A 26,898-nucleotide genomic window follows, 5' to 3' on the forward strand; every position below is an offset into this window, starting at 1 on the left:
GTCCGGTTATAGCATCTCCCCGGGTTCAAGCCTGGTTCTAAATCTTTCATAAAATTTTTAAAGATATACTTCTACTGGCCAGTTTGTATTTACGATGACTCAGTTGCTGCTTTCTCTCCTTTCCTACAAACAAATACACTGGCTGTGACAGTAAAGATCTACTCTAAATATGGCATTCACATCTTGCAAGTCGGAAGTTCGGGTAAATACATCATCCTGAATTATCATGGCTGCCTTAAGGAATGATTCAGCTCGTCCTTTTTCAGAAATCCTCCATTTATCGTATACATTGTTGTGTTTTGAATTCCATCTGTGACACAGTTTGTAAAAAACTTGTTAATATTAGCTGGCAGAGTTGCAGGGTCCCGAGAATCCACCATAGAATGTGTACTGGCAGTTGAACAGAGGCTGAGCTATTCCCTGGGGAATAAGCATCAATATCTGTGGAGACTTTGCTTAACTGAATGAGTCTATCCAGTGTTTTCACGAGGGTATACTGTTTATAACATTTGTTAGCAACATGGGACAGGCAATCCCCGGTTATCGGCGGGCTTGTTATCGGCAGTCCAGTTTTACAGGGCTTGTCCAGCGATGAAAATTGGCGATTTTCTGCACTGAAAATTGCCGATTTCCACTTATTGGTGCCGATACATACCTAACAGAGCCACCGATAACTGAAAATCAGCAATTTTCGGTTATATATCTGCGATTTTCGGTTATCGTCACACCGTCAGATCAGAACCCCTGCCGATAACCAGGGACTGCCTGTGTCCACTTGCTTCAGTCTTTTAAAAACTACTTCCCTTCTCAATTCCGCTGCTTCAGTGATATGTATCCTGGCATTCTCTGTGCTAATAGTTTCACTTTTATCATCAGATTTTAGGCAGATTGTACATTACTTTGGATTGCAAGAACCACTTGAGGATGGTGACTGTGATGCCCTTAATTTTTTCTTTGGTGTGCCATAGTCAGACATTCTTCACTGAAAAAAAAAAAAAAATAGGTTTCCCAAAATTTTAAGTGAACAGTACATGAACAGAAAACATTGAATACACTGGATTGATTAATTTTTTGCATCCTTATTGCCATCCCCAAGAATAAAAATTATGGCATATATCTCTTATGCCTCAGTACAGGCAGTCCCCAGTTATCGGCGGGGGGTTGGGGGGGTTCCTTTCACGGCATGATGATAAGCAAAAATCACTGATAACTGAAAATCAGCAATTTTCAGCACTTTCAGTGATTTTCGGATATCGGCAACTCTGTTAGGTATGTTTTGGCGCCGAAAATCACTGATTTTTTTCACTAGACAAGCCCCAAACAACCAGATCCCAGATAACCAAGCCCTAAGACAACTGGGGACTGCCTGTATGGTGATCCAGTATACTGTATATTCCTTTTATTGATTGCTACATTGGGGTTAAAATAAGTAAACAAGTTTTCCAGCTAATTTCAAAAACTTGCCTATGGTGCACCTAACCAGAATGTAAAAGCATTAAATGTTCAGTCTATTCGCCTATTTTTCACAAATATTTAAATATGAAGTCATGGAAAGCTTCTCAACAGAAAAGGTCATACTTTGACCTTTTGTGACCTTGGGTATTGACCAGTCTGATTGTTCTTGTATTCATTGAATAGACCATTCTTTAAGCCTTATTTTGAGAGGTGAACAAGCTCTGTGGACCTTTTCATTGCTGAGTTATTGCAATTTATGTAACCAATGCATAAAAAAAAGTTATTTTGGTTTCATCAAATTCAACGAAAACCCTAAATAACATGATAACTGCCAGGTTTCTGGATGTCTACCTTGCTAAAAAGGTGTCCTAGTGGACCCTCTAACTAAATCAAGCAGGCAGTTTTCTGACCCTTTCATGCATACAAACACCCCTTGGCTCCTGGACTAATGAAAGAATGGTTCCAGGATCTGCTACGGTTGTGGGTAGGCTTTCCGAGACTCCTTCCCCAAAAACCGTGTCCACTCAGAAAACCTCACTTTAAGAGATACCAAATGGTTGTCCAGTCTTGCTCTGACAGGTTTCAGACTGTCCAGAAGCTGGTCAGAGCTTACAGTTTTTCTAGACATGCTGCAGAGGCTATTGCAAGATGCAGGCGTGGATTTCATAGCCACATCATCCTGACTAAGGGATGATTTTCTGAAGCTGGTGTCTCAGACTCAACGTCTCTTCTTCTGAGACGTCTGTGACCCAAATTGCGGATTTCCTTCTTTATCTGAGGAGCTCTAGGAATCTCTCTTCCTCCACCATTAAGAGGTATTGAGCTGTGTTTAGCATGGTGTTTAAACACAAGGGTCCTGAATCTTGCGTCAATCCCAGATCTTAATAAACTCATCAGTCCTTTGATATGTCTAAGCAAGAAAGAAAGATCCGGTTTCCTGGAACCTGGACGTAACTTTGAAGTGGCTGACAGGTCCCTCTTTTGAACCCCTTAGTTCCTCTTCGGAGAAACCTTACTTGGAAGACTATCTTCCGTGTGGTCTTGGCTACTGTTAACACATTAGCAAGTTCCAAGCCATCGATAAAGGGTAGGTTTTTTCACAAGGAGATGCACTTTGCTACTTTACCCTTGGATTTTTAGCCAAGAACGAGGACCCTTCCAAGCCCTGGCCCTGCAAGAGAGTGGCTTTTCTGGTAGGTTTGTAAGGGAAATGTCTAAGTATCTCAATCATTCCTTTGTGAATGTGTACCAAGGGAAGTTGGCCATCTGTGATTGGTGCTGTAGAAAGAGCATCTCTCCGGTTTAGAGCATCTATCCAGCAAGTCACTGACTTCCTCATGTACCTGTGTTGAGACAACCTTCCCTCAGTTCCGGCAGTAAAAGACTATCACTCAACCTTGTGGCTGGTTTTGGAGCTGAAGGGGTTGGATCTCTCCACTTCCTTGGGGTTATCCATACTACTAATGAAAAGCTTGGAACTCTCTTGTCCTCAGAAACTTTGGCCTCCAAACTGGGATGTCACATTTGTTCTCCAGATCCTTATTAAGCTTCTTTCATGAGCTTCGAACAGAGACCACTCTTAAAACTGTTTTTCTCCTAGCTTTGGCATTGGTGAAAAATGTAGGGGAGTTACATAGACAGTCTTGTCTCATTCGGCACTTGGGATTGGGGCCCTCATTTTCTTTTGTGCCTGAGTTTGTTGTAAAAACTCAGAACCCATCTGTTCCAGTTGAGAGATCCAAGAGTTTCTTGATCCCTGCCTCAGAGGTTGCGTTGGTGGCAACCCAGATGAGATGCTATTGTGCTCTGAGGTACTCTTTGCAAAGAATCCACTCTCAGAGGTGAGAATGTAGGCAACTTTCATTAGTACAGGGAAGTGCAAGAAGAAGGTGTCTAGGAACAACCTGTTTTTCTGGCTTTGTAAGGTGGTCAAATATGCATATGACTCCTCTGAAGAAGTCAGTCTCCCTACTCATCCAAGAGTACACAGAGTCAGGTATTTGGGGCTGTATGTTGCTTTTTTCAAGAACTTTTCTTATTTCAGGTAATGAGAGTACAGTAGGTATCTGAAGTGGACAGACTACCTAAACCTCAATCAACCTGAAGGATGTTGCCCACATATCCTTGGATACCTTCCCCTTGGGACCTGTGGTCAATGCTCTACAGGCTGTGTAGGTACCCAAGTGCATGTTGGACAGAAAAGTATCTAATCTGAGTACTTTAGCTTGTATAAATCTGGAGGTGTGGATGTAGAGTGACTGGACTCTTCTTCCATCTGTCTCTTCAGGATCAGCATCAAGGCCAAAGTACCTGCTATAGTTGGACTAGATGCAGGTAACTTTACACTCTGAGCTTCCAGTCTTAGATTAGTTTGTAAGATGCATCTCCATCTTATAACAAGTTGTGGCTGTGGTAGAGCTTAATCTGAACCCATTGCTTGGTAGTATGCAGAATTAGCAGACTCTGGAAGTGTCATCCTCTTAATGGGATGTCAGGAGTCTCAAAAGATTTTCTTTACATGAGTACCCTACTCTCCTTTTTGTAGGGTTACTCTAGCTCAGGGTCCTGCAGCTCTGGTAACCCATTTACCAGATGTGACACAAGGATGGTAGATGTGACATCCATTGCTTGTATGCACAACTGGGAGCATGGAATTTCTTGGTGGACTTAACTCCAGTCAGTTGCTGAGAACCCGTCTGCTCAAGGAGTAAGTATCATATAAAAGGTGCTAGATTATGTATATTTCCATAGGAACAAGTCACAAATTATTTTATAGGAACAAGTCACAAATTATTTTGTATGAATCTTGCCTCTGCCTAAAATATCTACATCTTCGTGTCAGCAGGCATGGTCAACATTCAAAATTAAAAGATTGCTTGGCTCACCCCAGATGACTGTCTAGTTCACCTGTTCTCCACCAAGTATATTTGTAATGTTTTAGTTTTTGTCAGAATTCTTCCTGCAGTAGGGTAGGAAAGTTGTTGGTTACTCACTGGTAGCTGTAGTCTACTTTTTCTTGGCTTTGTGATTTTATGTTTTGTTTGCTCAGGATGTCTTTGACTGACAGTAAGAACAAAACAACAGATTGTATTCAATAGAATTAGATATGAACTGTGTTTGATGGTGTTAGATAGACACATTGTTTGTACCATTTGTAGGAATGTCAATTTTGTGTGAAGAGAGTAAGGAGTGATCAGATGAATTTATTATTCCTTATACAGTACTGTATGTAGGAAGAGGAGAGTCATATTGAGGAAACAGTTAATCAGACAGAGGTGTACGTTTTACTTCCCTTCCTGCTTCCTTAATGGCTCTCCTGTGTCTTCCCTTATACCTCCTCCCGTCCTAGATTTGATCCTACAACCTCAGTTCCCACTTTTGCTTCCCTTCAATTCAGGAAATGTTTAGTACTCTAAAATTAGACAGGTAGTCTTATTATAGTAGCTGGTAAGGGTTTGGCCAAATTTTGGCTTTGAGTAACCAGTCCGTGTTTATAAAGGCTTAGCTTTGTATTCCAAGGAAAAATGCAGATTATTTACTTATTTTTTCCATTTTTTTAAAATTTACTAATCAGAGCCTTTTATTATAATTCTTCCTCAGCCTTGATTCTGAAAGTGTTGGCTTATGGCAGGTGATGGGGATACTCCCCCTCTCCCACTCAGTTACCTATTTCCAATTAACCACCTTATTACTAAGTGTCAGTGACTGTTTTCAGGTCACTGTGAGGAATACTTATGCATAAAATAGTTCTGGTTTGTATACCTATGAAAAATACAAAATACTTTTAAAATATGGTATTGTAACTAGGTTTACAGTCCAAAGCTGTCTACACTCCAACCACCCCACAATCTATGATGCCTAAGGAGAAAGGGCTAGGTGAGTGGGTTACTCCTACTCCCCTGCATATCTCAATTAACCACTTTGTTCTAAGGAAAAAGGGCTAGGTGAGTGGGTTACTCCTACTCCCCTGCATATCTCAATTAACCACTTTGTTACCAGGTTCCAATGACTGTTCCTGCTCTTGCTTAGGAGTCCTCCATCATGAAAGACTGTGAACTGCATACCTAAAATTCAAGTACTTTTAAAAATTTGATTTTTTCATATCTGTACCAGGGTAGCTAACAGCGCTGAATAATGGTTTTCTAGTGTACTTTTCTGTGGTTTAAATGAATTACCTAAATTTTTATGTGGTAAATCCGTAGTTTTTGAGTTAAGATGAGCTATTGCATGTTAGTTTACATACACTGTACTGTATACTATAAAACAATCCACAAAGTCAGCTGATCTGATCATGCCATGAACCTATGACCTCCATGTTTAGATGGTGTTCAAGAAGTTTCTATTTTATCACCATGCTTGATGCTCATGTCTGTTGAAGGGTCAATTATTGTAATACTGTACTAGGGTGAGAATGATTACTTTGTTACTTGAATAGTTCTTATATATTTTAATGAAATATATTTTCACTACGGAGCATTTGGTTACTATTAGGTATTTATTTGATCTCATTGAAGAATTTAATTGTTAATTGAAAGTATGTATGCCTTATTCCAGAATTCCAACAAGGAACAATGAGGGAAAGAAGAAAATCTTTCTTCTTTTCCATAGCCCTAGTGCTGGGAGGGCTGAAGGGCACAATGGCTGCATGGGGATACAACAGTGACAGTGTCCTCCTGAAGGATGTTGAGGTCTTAACACTTTATTCAAGCAAAATGACCACAGGTAAGCTTGTCTGTTGTCTTGTACAGGTAGTTTATTTTTAATACTGGTTTTCTTGGATTGTTTAGCTCTTTTCTTTTCACTTTGGAGAGTATTATTATACTTAATAATTTTGAACATTCTTACTGTGTCACCACAAATAAGGAAATTTTGTGATGAAAGCTTATTAAGTATTTGTTTTTGTGGTTCCATAAGGGAATGTATTTTTTTTTTTATATAAGTAACTTACCCTGTGATTACTTAGCTAAGAGTTTCTACTTGATGGCAGCTTAAATTTTGAAAATTCATGGTAGTGCTACTCTTTTGTTTATGTAAGTGACTAGCCCTGACAACTTTTGGGGTAAGAGAGGAACAACTCGGCTAAGGGCTCAATTTGTTTCTGCCGGCTTAAGACCATACATGGTGTTAAGATACGTAGCTGAATTTGAATTCTTTGGTTGAGATCTTCCCTGTTGGTGAAGTATTTTCGACTTGGTAGCCTTCGGCTTTGATCATTTAGATAGCTTTTCACTTAAAACCATCATTGTGACTAGTTCTCTTGCAGACTTACTGATTTTTTACTTTACTGCTAGTGGCCATGTCAGACTCCAGCTCTTCTAGTTTTCGGTATTGCAGCAAAGGCTGCAATACTCGATTGACTAAAGCTTCCTATGACTCGCATACCTTGTACACTGCACGTAGGGGAGGGACAGGTATGTTCTGTTGAACTGACGTGCAAGGAGTGTAAAGAGTGGGATGGGAAAAAATGGAAAACTTTAGCTTCTCACCTTTCTAAATTAGAGGGACACCGTGAGAGGAGAGCGGCTTCTAGAACCGAAGTAAAATCTGTAGCTAGCCAGGGTTCTAATCCTGTTGTCTCTTCTGCTAAATTAATTTGTCCCATTTCCAGTCCTCCTCTGATTCCAGCTACTCCGTCTCCTGGCTTCTGCACCTCCGATCTGGATCACTACACCAGCCTCGAGCAAAGGTTTGATCAAAAGTTATGTCTGCTTGCAAGTTCTGTGGCCCAAATTGAGGAATCTACAGCATGCGTTTCCTCATGGATAAGTTCAGTGAGAAAAGTGCTAGTGCAAGTGAAGTGATGGTGGAGGAGGTGGCTTCCCATCCCACTGACTCTCCTAGGCGAAGGTCACTGCCATACTCCCCCAACCCTGGGAGGAGGCCCAAGGGAGGTCGGTGGGGTCCGCTCATCGTTCAGGGATCAGTCCCCACCGCTACCTAGCAAGAGGCTTAGAGAGCCTTTCTGTAGCCCCCAGCCACCGTGCAGTGCTTGGGACAGCCCCGAGCGCTTTTCCCATTCGGATCGCCATTCAGTGATGCCTGGAATATCATCTGTGTCTTCTAAGTATGCATCTCATTCGGCTAAGTATGCCTCTTCCGAGAGCACCCACGCTCTTCTGCTGGTCACTATTTTATTGGGAGCAAGCACCCGTTAGGTGCTGAGCACCTGCTTGGCACTGAGCACCCGTTTGTTGCCAAGCGCCTACTGGTGGCTGAGCGCCCAGTAGTGACAGAGTGCCCTATACAGTAAACCCCCCATATTCGTGGGGTAACCCCCCCCCCCCCGCGAATAGCAAAAATCCGCAAATACTTAAAACCCCTCTAAAAACACTTACAACTGCATATTTTGATAGTTTAAACACAAAAAAACTTTTAAAAATGCTTATACTTGAGTATTTTAATAGTTTTATCACAAATAGTGCATTTAGTCATGAAAATATGAAAATACAATAATTTGTGAATATTTCTTAGTGAAAAATACTGCGAATGGGCGAATTATCCGCGAATAATGGGTAGATACGTTCCACAGAGAAATCCGCGAATATGTGAGTCTGCGAATAGTGAGACCACAAATACGGGGGGTTTACTGTAGTGGCTGTGCACCCGGTTGTAGCCTAGCCCCGACTGGTAGCCGAGCACCAGATAGCGCCAGAACGATGTGGACAACCCTTAATTAAACTCTGCTTACTCTTAACCTTTTATTATTTTCTTCTTTTTCTGTCTTAACAAGGTCAGAATATACTGTAATTAATATATCATACTACATATAATACTGGCAAAAGTACTGTTTTAGTTCTTTGTAGCAAAAACAAGTTATCTGTAAACTTTCCAGTCATTATTTTTATCACGTCGGCTTGAAATAAAATATCCATTTCCATACCCATAGGGGTTCTGAGATTAATACGGTACTTTGATTTTAAAAGCATATTAATTTATCTTCCAAACTATAAGATACTGTTGTATGTTGATTGCCTTTTATCACCTTGTATATGTTGATGTAATTACTGTATCAGTAATGACATTTCATTTATGTAGCCTACAGTGTTGTATTCTGAGTCGCAAATAACCACTTAGAAAGCAGCACCTGTCTCTGTGTAGATGTATCTAAATATATACTTCTTATTACAATTTGACTCTCTGTTTTTCAGGACGCCGTTCTTCTCCTGTACCTCAGTTAGAATGTGTTTCAGGAGGCACAGCACCATGTGATGCTTTCCGACCCCGTGTTGTGCAGTGTTATAATCGAGGATATGATGGAATTGATGTGCAGTGGGAGTGCAAGAGTGATATGGATAATGCTTTCAGGTATAGTTTGTAGTTTGTATGTTATTTTGAGATTGCTTGATGTTCGTTAGTTTTTCAGTCTTCATGAAATATTAGTAGGGCTGAACTTATGTATAATTTAAATGGAGCCTTGTACGAGTCACAATGTTTGAAAATATTGTTAACTGAGTTTGTTGATCTGTCCTCGAAATATGTTTCTAATGAACATTTTGTCATGGCAATGCTGATGATATTGGCTGCTGATTGGTCTAATTCCATCCTATTCGAGTATGCACAAATACATTGAATTCATCCAGCCAAAGTACTGTACTTGTCTGTATGCAACACATGGGATGAGACACAAAATATGCAAAAATAACTAAAAAATTTATAAATCCTTTTGAATTACTACAGATGTACTGGTGGTATAGCAACATAAATAATTAAGTACTAGTAAGAGACACAGGTAAACGTGTACGGACTACCAGAGAAGGTTTGGTTCCTGGTTACTGAGCGCTCAGACTACATTATTCATGTGAGGTGCAGAGCTTTTTAATTCGATACAGTGTTACTTGACTTCTGTTCTCTTTCATACTTTTACAACAATATGTAAATTGACACTGAATTCCCTTGTTTTTTACAGTTTTAAATGTCTTTAACTTGTACTTTATTTAATAGTACATCAGACTGATTATTTTAATCCTTGACCATTACCCTTTTCAGCATCAAGAACCCCAAAGCAGTGTCAATAAATTTCTACTTTAATTATAACTCTCCCCATTTTATTTTGTTTTTAAATGAGGCAGTACCATGTTATTGGCTTTGACAACCATTCCTACCCAGATACAAACCTTCGGTCTTTACGCATGGTAATTACTTGGAGCACGAGCTGGAAATGGCCGTTTAACTTTTAAACAAGCTGGTTAGGGTAGTTAGCTATTGATGGTAGGGTGGGAGTCCTGCCCACCATGTCGGTACTTATTTACTTCACTTTCGGCCGCCAGCAGAGATACGTGTATCACCTCTGCCCGACTGCCATTTGACTACCCTTTGTTTTTTCTTGAAATAACTGTGATATATTGTGGATACTTATGTATAATTGTGTATACCTGTGTTTTCATGATAGTAGTTGTGATTTGCTTTTTTTATTATTCATACCCATGACTCATCACAGCCTTTTGTTTTTGGTTTGCGAGTCATTGTGTTGTGTGAGTTTAGTTGTTGTTTTGCTTATACAGTATATACTGGTATAATGCAAACCCACGACTTATCTTAGTTGTTTTGCAAACCCAACCACTTCTTGTAACCTGGGAAAAAACCTTGAGTTTTAACAAACTGATTTTATCGTTGTCACTGGATGCGTACCTAAACAGGTTTTCTCACCTCATTAGAGTGAACATTCCTTGCTCTACGACTCTTGCCATTCGCTCAGAGAGAGAATTATTCCTTCACAAACAACCCCCTCTGTGTGGGACCACCTTGACATGGTGAGGGGGCTCTTGAACCCCAGGAATTTGTTCCTGGGTTTGAGTTCAAGAGTCTCATAGATTATATATTTGTTTGGACTAATTTTGTGGAATTTTCCACTTTTTGTAAGATTTATTGGACCTGATAAATAGGAAAAGATATCACAGCTGGGATTGGGTTTATATCCGAGGCTAAATAGTGGGAACTGTGGTAGGATCATCAACCACCCGATGATGTTCGGACCTAAGAGATATCAGATTGATATCTCAAAGGAGGAACTATGTATTTGGGCTGGACCACAGATTCCAGGGGGATCTGGTTCTTGGGAGAGGACTTTCGTCATTCTATCCGGTTTGCCCATGATGTGATTAAGGTGGGGACGATTGTATTCTTGTAATACTCTCAGTCCTACCAAGTGGGTTTTGCTAACACTTGGGCCACTCTAATCATGTTATGCTATCCCCCTGTGGGGTAGGGTAGGGCGTGGACATTTGGGAGTCGGTTCTCACTGGTGCCATTGGTGGAGGTGTAGACTTCATGAAAGGCTGATGTCTTGTCAAGGTTTTCAGGTTTACTTTTTTTTCCCCTCAATCTGTATGACAAGTCATTATAAGGATTCGAGTACCCCTGTGCCCTTTGATGGTAGCGGCTTGGCACAGTTGACAACCGCTGGAACCTCCTCTGACAACCTTTCTTTAAAAGAAATCAAAACAAAATCCTAATGTAATTGCATTGGAACTATATGCTCCAGCACAAAACAAACCCAAAAGACGTTGATATCGTCTTGACCCAACCTTGACTCACTTCAACTCCCTCTTTGGGAGTGGAAGTTGGTCAAGGTTTCTAACCTTAGAAACAGAATGGAAAATTTCAGCCCTGAAGATAGAGAACTACCTTTTAAACAGACATTCAACGGCAGAATGTCATTAGACAGATAAGAGAAAAGACGTGGCTTATGGAAGCTACAACAAAGAGTCAGTCTGAGGACTATATGTCTATAACAACAATAGATATAAATGTAAGCATTAAAAAACATGACACTATAAATAGCATTCAGGGTACCATTGTGCTTCCTGAGAACTGTGACGAACCAATGGAAAAGAATATTCTCTTGGACTCCCTTAAAAAAAGATGTCCCAGAGTCCAAGGTTGTGAGGTATATAATATACCAAGTAAACATAAAAATAAGCAAATGTTAAAGATCAAAAATAAAATTTGAGGGTCAAGATCTACCCCAAAAAATAAAAGTTTTATGTCAAAACAGAGAAATAAGGCCCTATGTCTCAAAGCCACTACAGTGTCAAAACTGTAGTAAATATGGCCATGCAAAAATGATTGTTGAAGCAAACATGTACTGTATGTGCGTATTGTGGAGCTGAAGAACATGTCACACAGTGGAATTGCAGCGAACCAAAATGTATAAACTGTGGGCAGAATCACCATGCAAGATCCAAAGAATGCATGTATTACATATACAATACAGAATTGAAAATACTACAAGAAAGAACAGGGATGTCTATTACAGAGGCGAAATTAGAATTGAAAGTGAGGGGAATTCAAGATCCTGCTAAGGAACTCACATATGCCTCGATAACAAGAACTGATAATGAAACAAAAATACATACAGAAAGAAGTAACAAAATGCAGGAAAATAAAACTCAAGAAGAAAATAATGCCTTACAGAAAAAACTAAAATGGTAAAGAATCAAGAAACAGGCACAAAGGATATGGGTAACATTTTATCAAACTCATTGGAAATGTTAATGCAAATAGCACAGGATGAGGATACTACTACAGAAGTAACAGGAAAGTCGTGATGGAGTGGAAATAAAAGATGAAAAAAGGCCTTTGAAGAGAACACCACCCAAAACGAAAAAACCAACTATTGTTAGAGCAACTTCTGCTAAACCAAAGACAAAGGATATGAAGAAAGAACAAAAAACTAACTGAGAATATACCTTTATCTCCTAAAATAATAAACCTAAGGATGCAGATATCCAAAACACTGAAGAAGAGGAAGAGAAACATACCATATATAAGGGATTTTGACAAAGGAAAAATCTATTTCTGGGGAAGACCTGTGTCACCCAGTGAAATGGTTCCAGTAGCACTCATTTTTATAAGTATAACTATTGCTAATATACCAGAGAAAAAAGTTATCCATAATGCCGTTACTACCCTCGGATCGCTTCACCATAACGGTGTCGGTATGCACTAGGGGTGAGACCACTATCACAGGTCTTCATTCAATAGACCTCTATTCTCAAAGTCCCAAATTTGATGTGCCGCACTAAGGATTGCCTCCTCACACCCACTAGGCGTCACGACCGCCACGCTGGTCCCGATATTAGCACCCACCAAGCTTCTGGTGTACCACCCAGGTGGGAAAGAAGTGCAGGGGATGCCACAGACACAGGTCTTCTCAGAAATAGATTTTTCCTTTGTCAAAATCCCTTTTCTGGGCTCGACCTGTGTCACCCAGTGAAATCGTAACAGAGAATCAGCCATACAAAAGCTTGGTGGTACGCCTCAAAGATTACTTTAATGGAGCTAAATAAAGCTAAGAGAAAACTTTACTGTGATTTAATACTCTCAAGTTATAAGATCAACAAATAATTTCAAAACTATGAGGCACACAGTCTAAAATTATAAAATTAACCAAACCAACACACTTATACAATAAGATATGAATAAAGCAGGTATCTGGGCGGTACGCGTAGTGGAGTCAGGTTGTGAAGCCAGACCTGACCTAAGGCTAGAAGCAGGCAAGCATGGCAGGTAGGCTTGAGAGAATATACCAATAGATAAACGAGGATTACAAACCAAAGGACAAATATATAAACTAATCTGAGTTGGACCAGGAGGAACAATACTCTGCAGCTACTGTGGAATATTTAAGAGCCTCTGTAATTTAAGATAGTGGCGTTTAAATACTGTTATGATTTCCAGCCTGGGTATTTTTTAAGGTCATCAAAATTCATATTATGGAAATAGTTAGCTGAGGTGGCCACCACTCGAATATCATGTACCCGAGGTACTGACTCCGGGTTTGCCTGTTTTATAAAATAAAGAATTTGTTGCCTGATGGCCTTTAGGGAAATATTACCTCCATTTTCCCTAACAAAAAGAGGGCCTGCAGTTCTCTTAGAAGTTCTCTTTAAATAAGCTCTTAAAGTAATGACTGGGCAATAAAGACAGATCCTGTGGAAGGGGAATAATCTCCAAGGAGACCATCTATCTTAGACCTCATTCCTTGCTAGGAAAACTGAGGTCCGGAGACAACAGAACTCTTCACCTGGCGGGAGGAAAATCAACATGATACTCTAGAAAGAAAGCAGACAGTTCAGAAATTCTAGCTCCTGAGGTTGTAATTTCATTTAGAATAACGTTCCTTAACAGACTAGGCATGAACATAAATTGTTATCATGTTCGATGCCAATTTAAGTACGCCATTTAAGTACCAGGAAACCGTGTGTGGACGGGTTGTTGGTCTAAGACGAGTACATGCTTTAGGAATTGATGAAAAATAAGAGTCTGTAAGGTTAATATTAAAGCCATGTAAAAATAATTTTCTTAAAGCAGATTTTGTTGTAGTAATAGTACTAGTGGCCAATCCTTTCTCGAATAGTGATCTAAAGAAAGAGATCGCTAGGTTCATGGTCATTTCATGAGCTTCAGATTCTCTCAGAAACAATGCTAACTTTTTAACTGCTGAGTCATACTGTCTGAGAGCAGACTCTTATCTGATTCTACAACAATGTATTAAGAGGGTCAATGTTAGCTCTTCTGTGCTGCAAACTTCATGAAGTCCATAAAGATAGCATTCAGAATTCTTGAGGAAGCACAGTCCGAGTTTGCACTACTTGTGTCAACCTTGGGTTGGGGATATGTTTGTGCGTGAGCTTTAACTCTAGTAGTAAAGGAAACCAACTGCTCTTTCGGCCAGTTATGCCACTAGTGCTACTTGACCTTTGAATGGTCTGAGTTTGTGTAAAACTTTCATCAACAAATTTATTGGTGGAAACAGATAGATCCTTTGCCATCTGTTCCAGTCGATTGACATTGCATCTGTGGAATGAGCTAGAGGATCCAGATTGGGAGCAACGTAACACGGAAGCTTGTGGTTGCTCTCTGTGGCAAACAGGTCTACCTGGAGACCCGGTACCTGAAGGCAAATCCACTCGAACGACTTCCTGTCCAAGGACCATTCCAATTGTGCCGGGTTGTCCTGACAGTGAATCTGCAATGACATTCGAACACCTGCCAGGTGGGTGGCCGACAGCCAAAGATGTTTCTTGCCAGAGAGAAAATTGGCGATCATTACTTGATTGATATGTCTTCGGACTTGGAGCCTCCCTTGCTCAGGCAATGCACCACTACTGCACTGTCCAACACCAGTCTGATGTGAATCTGTCTGGCTGACACAGCTTTAATGTTAGAAATACTGCCATTGCTCTAGACTGATATGGAACTGGCGAATACTGTCGACCATGTTCCTGAACTTTCTTGTGTTGGGAATATCTTCCCATCCGCCTAGGGAGGCATCCGTGATGGATCACTAGATGGAGGGGGAAATTGGAGAGGCACTGACCTTGACAAACTTCTGACTGTCGACCATGGTCGAAGCCTCTTCCTCAATATCTATGAATCAGAGAGACAGCTTGTTCTGCTTCTGCTGTTGGCCTGCTTCCGCCATACCCTGTTTATATCCTCTTCAGTTTCTGGCTTTTTGAAGCAGCAAGTCTGTTACTGAAGCTAACTGAAGAGAGCCTAGAATCCTCCTGCACACGAGAGGCCTTTGTTTTTGAGGAAATCACTGGTTGCTTTGGCTATTTCTTTCCTTTTTGCTGGCGGAAGTGACAGTGTGTGTGTTAAGGTCCCACTGGATTCCCAACCACTGAAACTGAGTCGCCAGAACTAGACGGGATTTCTTTCTGTTTATTTGGAAACCCAGGTATTCCAAGAAGTTGATTACTATGTAAGTTGCTCTTCGACATTCCTTGACGTTGATGCTCCGGGGGGGTTCATCCAACGCTCCAGGTATGCGTGTCAGCATAACCTTGGGTCCGTAGCTCCTGGACTACTGTCTCGCCAGTTTGGTAAAGATTCTAAAGGTGTTACCCGAATGGCATGACTTGAACAAGTATGCTTGTTTTCCTAGTCTGGAACCTCTAGGTAAGGGGAGGTTTCGCAACCGAAATACATAATATGTGTCTGTAAGATCTATAGAGGTGGGTGACGGTCTCATCAAAAGTAGGGTCCTGCACTCAGATTCTAAGCATGCTAAAACTTGTTGCAGTGGATAATGGGGTTGGAAACGAGACAGGTCCAGAATTACTTTGTTTGCCCCAGTCTTTCTTCGACACTGAACAGACGGCCTTGAAATTCTCAAGGCGTCTGACTTTTTATTGCCTCTTTTGTAGAATTTCTTGCAAAGTCCAGTAAGTCTTTGATGAAGTTGATGGGACCTGACTGGTGCAGAGGCCCCTTGCTCCAACTCCATCCCAGACCTATTGGAGATTATGCTGTGGGCCCACGGCTGAAGGTCCAATGGTCCTCGAAGAGATATAACTCCGCCTACCTGGAGGTGTCATTTGAATGGGAGAGGCCTTACTTCTGATACCAATGGCCTTCTTCCACTTGGAGAGAGGTTCTGACTGCTGCTCACTCTCTGTAGGCGCCTAGCCCTGCTTCCCCTCGCATGCCTATTGTAGCCTCAAACGCCCCTGGCTTTCAAATGAGGCGCTGGTGCTGGGGACGCCACGGCTGGCGGAGCAGAAGCTTGTTGAGCCGGCCGCACAGCACGTAACTGCTGCTGAGGTTGCACTTAGATGTAGCTGGTCGATCTGTAAGACCGGTACCGCCTGAAGCACTGTTTGAGCCTGAGGTTTCTAAAGCCCTGGAATCTCCTGAACCTTTTCCTTTCTTTAGGTTGAGGTCCGGAGGTCTCAGAGAACTTCTTCTTGAAAGGAAGGCCCCAACGAGAGCGGAGACTCTGGTTCGCTCTAGTTGCCTCCGCCATGACATTATTGACCTCGTCCTCTGGAAAGAGGTTAGGTCCCCAGATAGAACTCTTCATAAGTCTATTGGGCTCATGCCTGGAGCGGCCTCCTGCTAAGATGTGTTTCCTGCAGTTCTGTCTCGCTACCACAATGTCGTAAAGGTCCGGGAGCCAAAGGAAGCCAATAACGCACTTCGTGAGGACCCGGAACAGAGGTTCTGCCATTATAAACCAATACCGCACTTGAGATGGTGACGGGAGTGCAGGGAGCGACTCAACCTGCACTTGGCCTCACCCGGGCTGAACAGAGCCTCCGAATTCTGGGAAGTTGTTTATTAGCCAGGTGGAGTAACACTGAATCGAAGCTTCACCGTAAAGGCTGGCGGAGCTCCCAACCAACACTGGACCGGGAAGAGAAGGAAGTAGAATCTGTCTCCAGTTGAGGCATGGGCTTGCCATCTATCCCCGCCTGAAGAGTCAACTCTGTAATCTTAGTAGTGCAGGGGTAGGGATGTATGCCACCTGCAGAGAACATCAGAAACTTCCCTTGAAGGGGGTAAGCTGTTCTCAAGACCCAATCTGTGAGAGCAGATCAGGGTGGATTGAGCTTGGTCCCTTGGGAAGATGATCACTCTTTAGGACCTTATCAGACCTAATTCAGGCTTCTTTTCAACCTGGCAACCTGGATAGAAGGCACTAGGTCGGCTGGAAAGAACTCCAGTTCCTCCAGACGATTTAGTGCCCAAACCCTCAATGGTCAGGTGTGCTAATGGTATAGGAGCATGCAGGGCCAGCCACAGGTTTCCCTTATCAAAGGGGGCCAGTTTGGAGGCATCCAGACAACGGATGGAGCAGCGTTCGGATCGGATGAACCGGGAGAGCAAGCTTTCCTGCCTGCACCTTTGTGCCAACATCGCATTGACTGAGGACTGTAAGCTTGTGACCAGGTGAGTTGAGAGAACGTTTAGCCTAGCTTCTACCTTGGAGTCGATTTTCTGCATCAGCTGATCGACAAAGGCCTCAGAGTCAAAGCTAGGCTATGGAGACTTAGCCTTTGAATCTCTGGACCTCGACCCCTTAGAAGAGGGAGTAGCCTTACTTGAGGACGCCACCGGTTTGGGAGCCAGAGACGACCTAGAGGGAGCTGGCGGATTAGACCTTTGAGGTCTAGAGGACTTTGGTAAGTCCTTTCTTTAGGAATTTCACCTGCACAGACCGAGATCTGTCCTCAAGGTTGGGCTGGTTTTGGAAACCCTGGAAGGAAGAGGAAGAAGAAGAAGGTGAATTAAATAAAGTTCTTATCTAAACTAACCCCGCTCTGCCTCACTTACCACCCTACCTTCTACCTGTTGGTCATCCACGCCATGGGCTCCAGGTGGATGTTAATAGCCGCCACCCTTCCGCCACCTCCGCACACTGCCTGCCTTGGGAGGGCTGTGCCTCTTGTCTGATCTTCTCAATGAGTGGGGCGCCAACTCCCTCGGTAAGGGCGGAGATCCGAGAACCAGGATAGAGGAGATTACAGATCTCCTCCGAGCAATATAGGGGCCGACGCAACATTCCTCCCTGGAACCGCCACCCAGGTCTTCAGGGTCGACAGCGAAGAGGCACGGGTTGCTGGGTTAGACTGGAAGAAAAGGTAGGACTTACTGAAAATATTCTCCCAAATTTTCGTATGTTTCTATATGAGGCATCAATATCAAAGGGGACTAAAGGTTAGCAGACTCTCATCACTTACTGACTCATCGACGCCAGTTCAGAGCGTAACAAATTTCACAGCCGTCCGGTGCTGGGAACGTCAGGTCCCCAACATGCACTGCACAGTTGAGGCGAAGCGTACACTTCGTGTCCGCATCGATTGCTGGAGAACGGCCGAGCACCCTGGCTCCTGACAACGTACCATCTGTAAGTGAAATGATGGTACATGAGTATCATTAAGGCAAACTCGCCGGACTAGGCCCGTGGCCAGAGATTACATTAACTTAGCTTATGGGTGATGATACATGTGAATCAACAAGCAAAACCTCGCCGAAACTGATTCCGCAGCAAATTCTAAAACATCGCTTAAACTACTGGAATACAATTCATTATATAGATGTTATGCGCAGGTACTATGACACTCCGCCGTGAATAGTCACTGAAATCTCATTGTGTCTCATAATATGGGGACGGCGTAACAGTGGCGGAGTAGGGGGGTCGCATATAGCCCCTTCTCAAACGCCCAGGGCGGAAATCATATAATGGAAACCGCCAACAACCGTGACTCATATCCACCGGAGTGGTTAAATGGACAAAAACAACGAAAAATCAGACTAGTCCGGCGGAGAAGTAAATTCTAACATACCCTAACTGTTATTATGCACTGACGGATATCGTTCACGCCGAAGCACAACTACTAAAGCAATTAGAAGCGAGCTAACGAAACACCGCCCGTATGGGAAAGGTAGTGAGTGGCGGAAACCCGGCGAATAGCGACCGGTCAGGTGGGTAGCACCCTCCGGACGCCAACTATAACCACCTTATGGGAGTGCCGAACGCAAGCTTAACGGCTTCTCTTACGAGGACAACGCCAGGCAACGCCACTAAAATCTAATCATTAAGGTAAAAGATTGATTAGCTCCATACACGGTGAATATGGAGCACTGATCCCCTAGCCTGCCCTCCAAACCAAGCTTTGGTCTGGTCAAGAAGGCCAGACACGCCACTGGTGTGGGGAGAGAGGACCTACATCTCAGCTCAGCCACTCCCCAAAACTGAGACAGCTGGTCAGGTGGTAAAATAAGAAGTGAGGATCCCCCTCGCTAAAGGGACTCGCTTACTAGCCTAACCTCACCTTCCAAAACTTGATGGCCTGGTCGGGAGGGCTAGGTAGCCTGAACATCGTGTAAGAGCACTGTCATGCCTAGTCTTGGTAGGTTAGGCTAGTTAACTACCTTAGAAATAAAACTACCTAGCATATGAACAACCAAAATATAAGAGATAACCACTCGTGATGTGCGGTAGCCTAGGATTAAACATATATAAATACATAATATAAATACATAGTTGACCCGACGGCAGGGAAGGTCCAGGAAATATGGGTTATTTTGGTAACGTAAGGTACCCAAAATGGCCTCCCTGACGCCGAATCACATGCATAAAATAATCCAGGAATAGATGTCGTCCTTCCTTGTACAAAACAGCTATCATCATGATCAAATAATTTACACCAACGAGAAGGAACCAGTTCGCTGGTGGAGGAAAGAGACCGATAAAAGGCTCAAATTCTATTGTCAGAAAATGGGGAGCCTAATGCTCTCGTGATACCCGATTCCTCATCTCCAACCAGCGACCTGGTAAATTCTCCAATTAAGCTCCAAACTAAATGGAGTATAGATAAAAACTAGGAGAATTCGTTCATTTATCAGATAAATTGAGATTGAAGGTCGAAAACGGGAAAGAGGCAAACATACAGCCCACGCTCGGCTGTGACGCAGAATTGTTTACACTGGTAAACAATATTTACGTACAAATCAAAAATACGATGCCTCTTGCGTTAAACAAACCAACCAGAATTATTACTCAACTTAGATAGTGGGAAACTCTCGGTGGAAGACATGATGAGCTGCCAGTCACGGAACACAATCACAAAAACAAAATTTCATGTTCTCGAGGTTAAAGTAAAATTGAATGAGTGGCGTCGCGTTGATATCGCCAGTGGTGAGGGGAGGCAATCCTAGGCACGGCACACCCAAATTTGGGACTTTGAGAATAGAGAGGTCTATTGGACGAAGACCTGTGATAGTGGAGTCCACTCACCCCTAGTGCATACCGACACCGTTATGGTGAGCGATCCGGGGGTAGTAACCCCGGCATTATGGATAGCTTTTTCTCTGGTATGGTTTAGCAATAGCTATACCTATAGAAATGAGTGCTATTGGAACCATTTCACTGGGTGACACAGGTCGAGCCCAGAAAACAATGATTAGGTCAAGGGAGAAGAGATTAATCCATCACCAATAACGGTACAAGAGCTAATGAAACAAGAAATGTACATAAAAAACACATGTGGATGTGATGATTGTTTTGTTGAATTGTGCAATAATAAAAATTTAACAAAAGATGGTTTAACAGACATTGTAAGAAATTTTATGAATTAAGAAAAAAAGAAACAACTGATATGAGCATCCATGAAAAAGGTTGCCTGTGCATTGAGCACTTAGTATATTATAAAGAAAAACAAATGAATGTCTTGAGTAAATTATTAGAAAAAAATACAAAAAAAGAGTAAAACTTGACTGCTGTAAAAAAATATTTTCAATAGTTATATTATACAATGGAATGTAAATGGTCCACAGACCAGATTACACCTAGGAGAAATACAATGATTATTAAAAGAATATGAACCAGTGATATTATTGTAATATTTGTTTAATAATAATTGTTGTATTACTTGTGGCTTGGTATGTCAATTGTCCTGACTTACATTTGGATGCTACCATTCATTTTAGGACAATTATCTCAGATTAGCCTACACATAACAGTTCAGTCCTGGGCATAGGATAATACAAGTGTGATACACCGGCCTAGGTTAATAAACCCAGGCCTACGCTTAGCTTGAACTGGTACTTGACGTCGTTGACGGACAAGTCTTCATTTTTGTAGTTAGGGTTGAGGGACACGCATGGTGACTTATTCCTAATTTTTCTTAAACTGGTTCCCTAGTGTTCTTATACTTGTTCCTATACTTATTCCTACTGTATACTGGTTCTTAAACTGGTTCATTTAGGAAAAGTTCATTTAGGACAGCAGTCTTGTGCCATGCAGTCCTTAGCCTAGGCTATACTGTACTCATGTCTAACTTAACTGTTACATTACACAGTTAGCCTGGTTTTACATGCATAACAGATGGAATTTAACTCAAGAATTGACATGTTCATAAAATTATGGAAGAAAATCACACATCTTAGCCTACGGTTGGTGGCATTGTAACCACATGCAAGCTCATCATGGTGCAACTTATGTAACATTACCATAAGAACTCTTGGTAATTTGCTGTTACATCAAGGTAAAAATACAAAAGAACACTATTAAGTATTATGGCAACATGTACAATATAAACTACGATAAGTGCATACCTTTTACAAAGGAGAAATATGGTATTTCAAATTAAATAAGGGGAACTACATTCTTTTCCCCTCTCAAGTCATCGTACACGTCTTGAACAGTGCGATTTGAGCTTATGCAACTAAGCACTTAGTTGAACATACACACTTACGTATGCACACCCGATCATAGACAATCTCAATTTTGAGTGGTTAATTCAACATCTTGATAAGATGAAAACCAATTCGTTTTTCCAATCCACCAATTATAAAGGGTATTGTCATTGATTCAAAAGAAGGATTTCCATCATTACATTATGTTTACAACATGTCAACAAAACAATATCAACAAGAGGTAAATATACCTTAGCATCAACATCACAAGGGGAAGAAGGAAGTTTAGGTACAGCCATATATGTACAGAACAAAGTATTTTACAACAAAGTACCTGTAAATTTTACTGAATTGCAAATATCAGGTATTAAAATCCGAATAAAAAATGATAATTATGTAATTTATAATTTATACAACCAACCTAATAAAAATTACGACATTGACAAACTTGAAGAATTATTTAATAATGCCAAGGAATCTACATTAATGGTAGGTAATATTAATGCTCACAACCCAATATGAGACTGTAATTGTACAGACTCAAATAGAGCAGGAAGCAAAATAGAAGAATTCATAGATTCAAATGACATGTGCTGTATAAATGATAACAAAATCAGCAAATATTTTTCAAAAACATACGGAACATTTTCCTCAATCAACTTAACTGTAGTAGAACAAACATAGTAGACAGATTGGATTGGAATACAGTTGACGACATGCATACCAGTGATCATTTCTCAATATCAATTTCATTATTACAAAATAATCCTGCCGACCATGTCTCTCAATATAACATTTATATAACGCTGATTGGGAGTGATATGAATTTTACACCAGGAATATCCTGTCATTTGAATATTTAAAAGACCATAATGAAACTAATAGATTTCTTGTTGATTTCATTAAAAATGCTGTTGATAAATGACTGTTATTACTAGACATTGAAATTAAAAATTCTATAGAACAAAATATATGCAAAATTTAAAAAGGAAGTAATTCTTTTAAATGTAAAGGTACTGTATATGCTATGCTTCAATACTGTATGAGAGAAAATGGATGTAGTGTACTTGAAACTACGGGTAGCTTGAATAGTTTACACACTTAGCTGTAAGCCATATATTTTCAAGGATAATGTTATAAGATGACTTTGAAATGCTATTAAACTGCTTTAGATGATAGTGTAAGGTATATTCTGTATAGGATGATAGTTTAAGGTCTACATTTGGTGTCTGAACTATTAAAATAAGGAGTTGTAAATGTGTTTAGCACATGTCTTTGGTTTTTGAACTATCAAAGTAGCCAGTCATAAGCATTTTTAGAAGGGGCTGTCAAGTATTCACAGATTTTAGCTATCTGCAGGTGTTTTTGGTCCCTGTCCTCCAAAAGTACCAGGTGTTGACTGATATAATCCGTTATGTTATTTCACATGGTAAACCTTCAGTGACATATACCATAAAAGCTTTTAAGTCTAGTTACTAGTTACTTTCTGATAATTAAGAAAAAGTGATTTTGAAATTATTAAATTGGTTTAAGGATCCACCAACATTAATACTGTAATGACTTGGGGTAGACAGTTCTCAAAATGAAGAAAATTTGAAAATTTTTACATTTAGGATCATAAGAAATAAATAAAATGTAGCAACATATGTATCATAGATTTACTTTTCCTCTTAGGTTTGGTGAGATAGATGTCTCCTGTGAAGGTTACGACCATCGAGATGATCCTTATGTCCTACGAGGTTCCTGTGGATTGCGTTACAGTTTGGACTACACCAAGGAAGGCCTCAATCAGCAAAAGGGTCACAGCTATTATGGCAGTGATAGCTCTGGCCATAGTCATTCAGGTTTTTCTGGCTATGGAAATTCTTATCAAACTTACAAAAGTGACAAACTTTCAATAGCAAGCACTTTGTCAGATATAATTGTGTTTGTTGCTGCTGCCTTGATGATTTGGGCCTTCTACAAGACGTGTTGTGGATCTTCACGTCGTGCAGGACAGGACGCTTATAGCCCCATGTCAGATGATTATCCAACAGGTGGAGATGGTGGTGCTGGTGGTCCTGGCTATGGATGGTTTGGACAGGGTGGTAACACTCAGCATGGTAATTACCCAGATGGTAACCACCCAGGTGGGAATGCATCCTGCAGGAACCGTGGAGCCAATGCTGGAGGGGCAGCAGCAGGAGGTGGCGGTTTAGGTGGATTCTGGTCGGGTGCAGCTGCTGGTGGTTTACTTGGCTATATGTTTGGTAACAGAGGCAATCAGCATTACCAGAACTATGGGCATTATGGAGGCTACCATCAGCCTCGTAGGGCAGGTGGCTGGTTTGGTGGGGGTGGGGGTGGGGTGGGGGCTGGACAAGTGGCAGTGGGGGTGGGGGTGGGCTAGTTCAGGCAGCACTGGAACCCGCACAGCCTCTGGGTTTGGTGGCACTAGTCGTAGGTAGAGGTGAAATGTATAGTGCAAATGCAATGGAGAGAACTCTTCATGCACAGATTGACTAAGTCAGGTTAATCATGCCCTTATTTCTGTTTAAGGATTTGAATGCACATTACTGTTCAGCTTAGTAGAACAAGTGGATAGTTTTTATTTATTATAGACAAGGATGTTTAACCTTCATACAGTGCCGTAGTGGTTTATGTTGGTGTTAGAAATGGTAATGTTTTAAAGCTATCCTGGAACATAGTAATTTATTGTAAGGTAATGATAAATGTGGCTGTTTGCATTCTGTGAATGAGATTTTCAATGTTTACTTTCTCATAGGAACCAATATTTGTGATGTGGAAAACACTTGAGTATTACAGAAGGATATCTTGTCATTTTATATACAGTTTAAAGATTTTCACATTTTCACAACTTCTAAAGAATAATGTTGTCTGAGTGAGAGTAAATTTTTGTAATGTTTTATTGTTTAAAATTAAATTATATGGTAATGCTAAGACTAGTTTTCTTTAATATTTTTTATTTAGCATGAATAAATATTTTGCATATCTTTTCATTGTTGAAAAAATGTACAGTGTAGAGGAATCAAGGAGAAAATGAAATGGAATTTGTTCCTGTGATAATAGAGATGTTTGTCTTTTACATGGATATACCTTTGGTGTTGCCCAGGTGTTGAAGTATGGTAACAGTAGGTGAGTGAGGAGGTGGGCAAACCATCTACTCAGTAAATAGCATCCACATTTCTTCTTTGGCTGTCCTGCTGCACACACATTCGACCCCTGGTATTCACGGGAGGTAGGGATCACAACCACCCTCCAATAGCCAAAATCCACGAATACTTGACACCCCTCTAAAAACACTTGAAACTGTTTATTTTAATAGTTCAAATACCAAAGACTCCCTCGAAAAATGCTTATATCTGCCTATTTTAATAGTTCAGACACCTAATATACTTTAAACTATCATCCTAAAACACTTTAATATAATTTTAATGTAATTTCAGTACCGACCGCTTCAATATTTTAATACCATTTCAGTGTCACTTTAATATTTCAATATCATTTCTGAGTGGCGTAGCTGTAGGTGCTATAACAAGGTGAGAAGACCGGTTTAGGGAGGTGTAGTCACCGGGAGGGTTCACTGTAAGGAAGCCCCTCGTATTGCAGGGGCTTTATATGACGCAATTGGTGCAGAAAGAAAGCTCTTTTCACCCATCCTAATTTATTAACCTTAATGTTACAGTGGCCTGAAGACCTTCAAGCAGAACCTCATCCAAATTTTTATTTACATTTGCCAAAGTGTAGCAATTATCAATTTTCAATACTTAACCTAACTAATTTCCTACTTACCACTAAAGTTTACCAAAACAGTCCTCCCATACTTATCTTAGTCTAACTTAATACTATCAATAGTCAAAATATTATCAACAAATAACCCAAGCCTGGCACTTCATCTCAGGATAATCCAAGATGACCACAGAAGTCAACACAAAATCTTGGGGATCACTACAGAGTTTATTTCAGCTATGACATCCAAGCTGAGGGCAGAAATTACTTTGGAATTTCTTCATGCAGTCTTTTTCTACACAAAAGCCCATCTCTCCTTCCAAACGAGAATCTGAGATCTCATTCACAATAAAATCAGCCTGCAGATATTAAAGCACTTTCTCTTACCCCAGTTCCATTTAGGACAGTCTCTGTCTTAAGTAACTGACATGAAAACTTCACATTAAGGCACTTGAAAATGGTTCAGTCTCACCAACTGTTCGACTGCTTTGGTAGTTGCCAATGTCAATTTCCTCTTCCAGGTAAAGCCTCTTCCAGTTCAGGTGAAGGAAAACCAATTACTCTACCCTATCACACTTGAGCAAACTGCAAATAAAAAAGAAAAAAACATGAAAACGTACATCAGACATTCATAACAAAAACAAAATAATAAAAAAACATCACAACAACAAAAACTAAACAATCAGTTCACACAAATCATCTTTCATCATAGAAACCCAAACTTAGCCTACCACACTCCCCTTACTAAAATAAAGGAAATCTCGTTTCCTTTTCTTCAAAATCCCTTTCTTACCACTCATCCATACTCCGTAACTGGACCTTGACTTTGGGTCCATGGCCTCTCATGCACCACCTCTTCTTCACTCACTTCCACTCCAACCACACTTGACTCACCTAGCCTTGGTTTCGGACTACTTACACCAAGCTCATTCAAGCTCTGGAGACTTACGTCGGCTCCAACCTCACTCACACCTGACATGGCTGCTATCATCTCTTCCATACTCTCATTTATTTCTTGCACACTCCTCCTCAAGCTATCCAAAATTCCTCCACTTACACTCTCCAGCACTGCTAACTCTCTCTCACTCACACTCACTCTTTCAACACTTTCACTCAAAGGAAACTCACACACGCTATACGTACCGTGTTCCTCATGACTTGGCGTTGTTTCCAATTCACCCAACTCTTGTGTATCCTCGTCCACATTCCTTGTGCTCACCAAGTTCACTCCTTCCACATCCCACTCAGATCCTTCAAAATCAATTACACCCTCATTCTCACTACCACCAAACAACACTGCAAGGGTAATCTCACTTCTCATGCGTACTGGCTTCTCAAACCCCTTAAAATCAAACAACCCAGGTACTCTGCAAACAACTCAGTAACTGTACCCTTACTCTTTCTACACCTCCTTTTAGGCTTTCTCTTATGTTCCACCAACACTAGCTGTTTATCTCCCCAATTTATATCTTCTATTTCTTGACTTTCCTTTTCCTTTCTTCCTCAATAACTTCCAAATGGGATGCTCTATTATGTATTTAGGTGGTTTCTCCAACATCTCAGCTGATTATAATGCACTCGTATTACCCTTACATTTCCTTCTTCATTCCTGTCTTCTAGCACATAACTCAATCCATTAGACCAAACTGTTTTCACTACATATGGACCTTCATACTTCTCACGCATCTTATTCGCTGTCAATCTTCCCTTCTCAACAACTTCCTTCAACACCCTATCACCCACTTTGAAACTCTCAAACCTTTCATTTGCCTGCCTCCACACAAC

General features: G+C 41.0%; 1 protein-coding gene across 1 annotated transcript in view; it reads left to right on the forward strand.

Annotated features, from left to right (window-relative positions):
• LOC136833813 (store-operated calcium entry-associated regulatory factor-like) overlaps nucleotides 1-24,324 on the forward strand; it is a 31,860-nt gene extending 7,536 nt beyond the window's left edge. Inside the window, 5 exon segments of the mRNA XM_067096090.1 lie at nucleotides 6,010-6,177; nucleotides 8,604-8,760; nucleotides 23,059-23,705; nucleotides 23,708-23,766; nucleotides 23,769-24,324. Coding sequence (XP_066952191.1) covers nucleotides 6,027-6,177; nucleotides 8,604-8,760; nucleotides 23,059-23,705; nucleotides 23,708-23,766; nucleotides 23,769-23,831 — 1,077 coding nt within the window. The 5' untranslated portion in view covers nucleotides 6,010-6,026 and the 3' untranslated portion in view covers nucleotides 23,832-24,324.
• The last annotated feature ends 2,574 nt before the right edge of the window (nucleotides 24,325-26,898 follow it).

Source organism: Macrobrachium rosenbergii, chromosome 52, assembly GCF_040412425.1.
Source record: "Macrobrachium rosenbergii isolate ZJJX-2024 chromosome 52, ASM4041242v1, whole genome shotgun sequence".
Lineage (NCBI taxonomy): Eukaryota > Metazoa > Arthropoda > Malacostraca > Decapoda > Palaemonidae > Macrobrachium > Macrobrachium rosenbergii.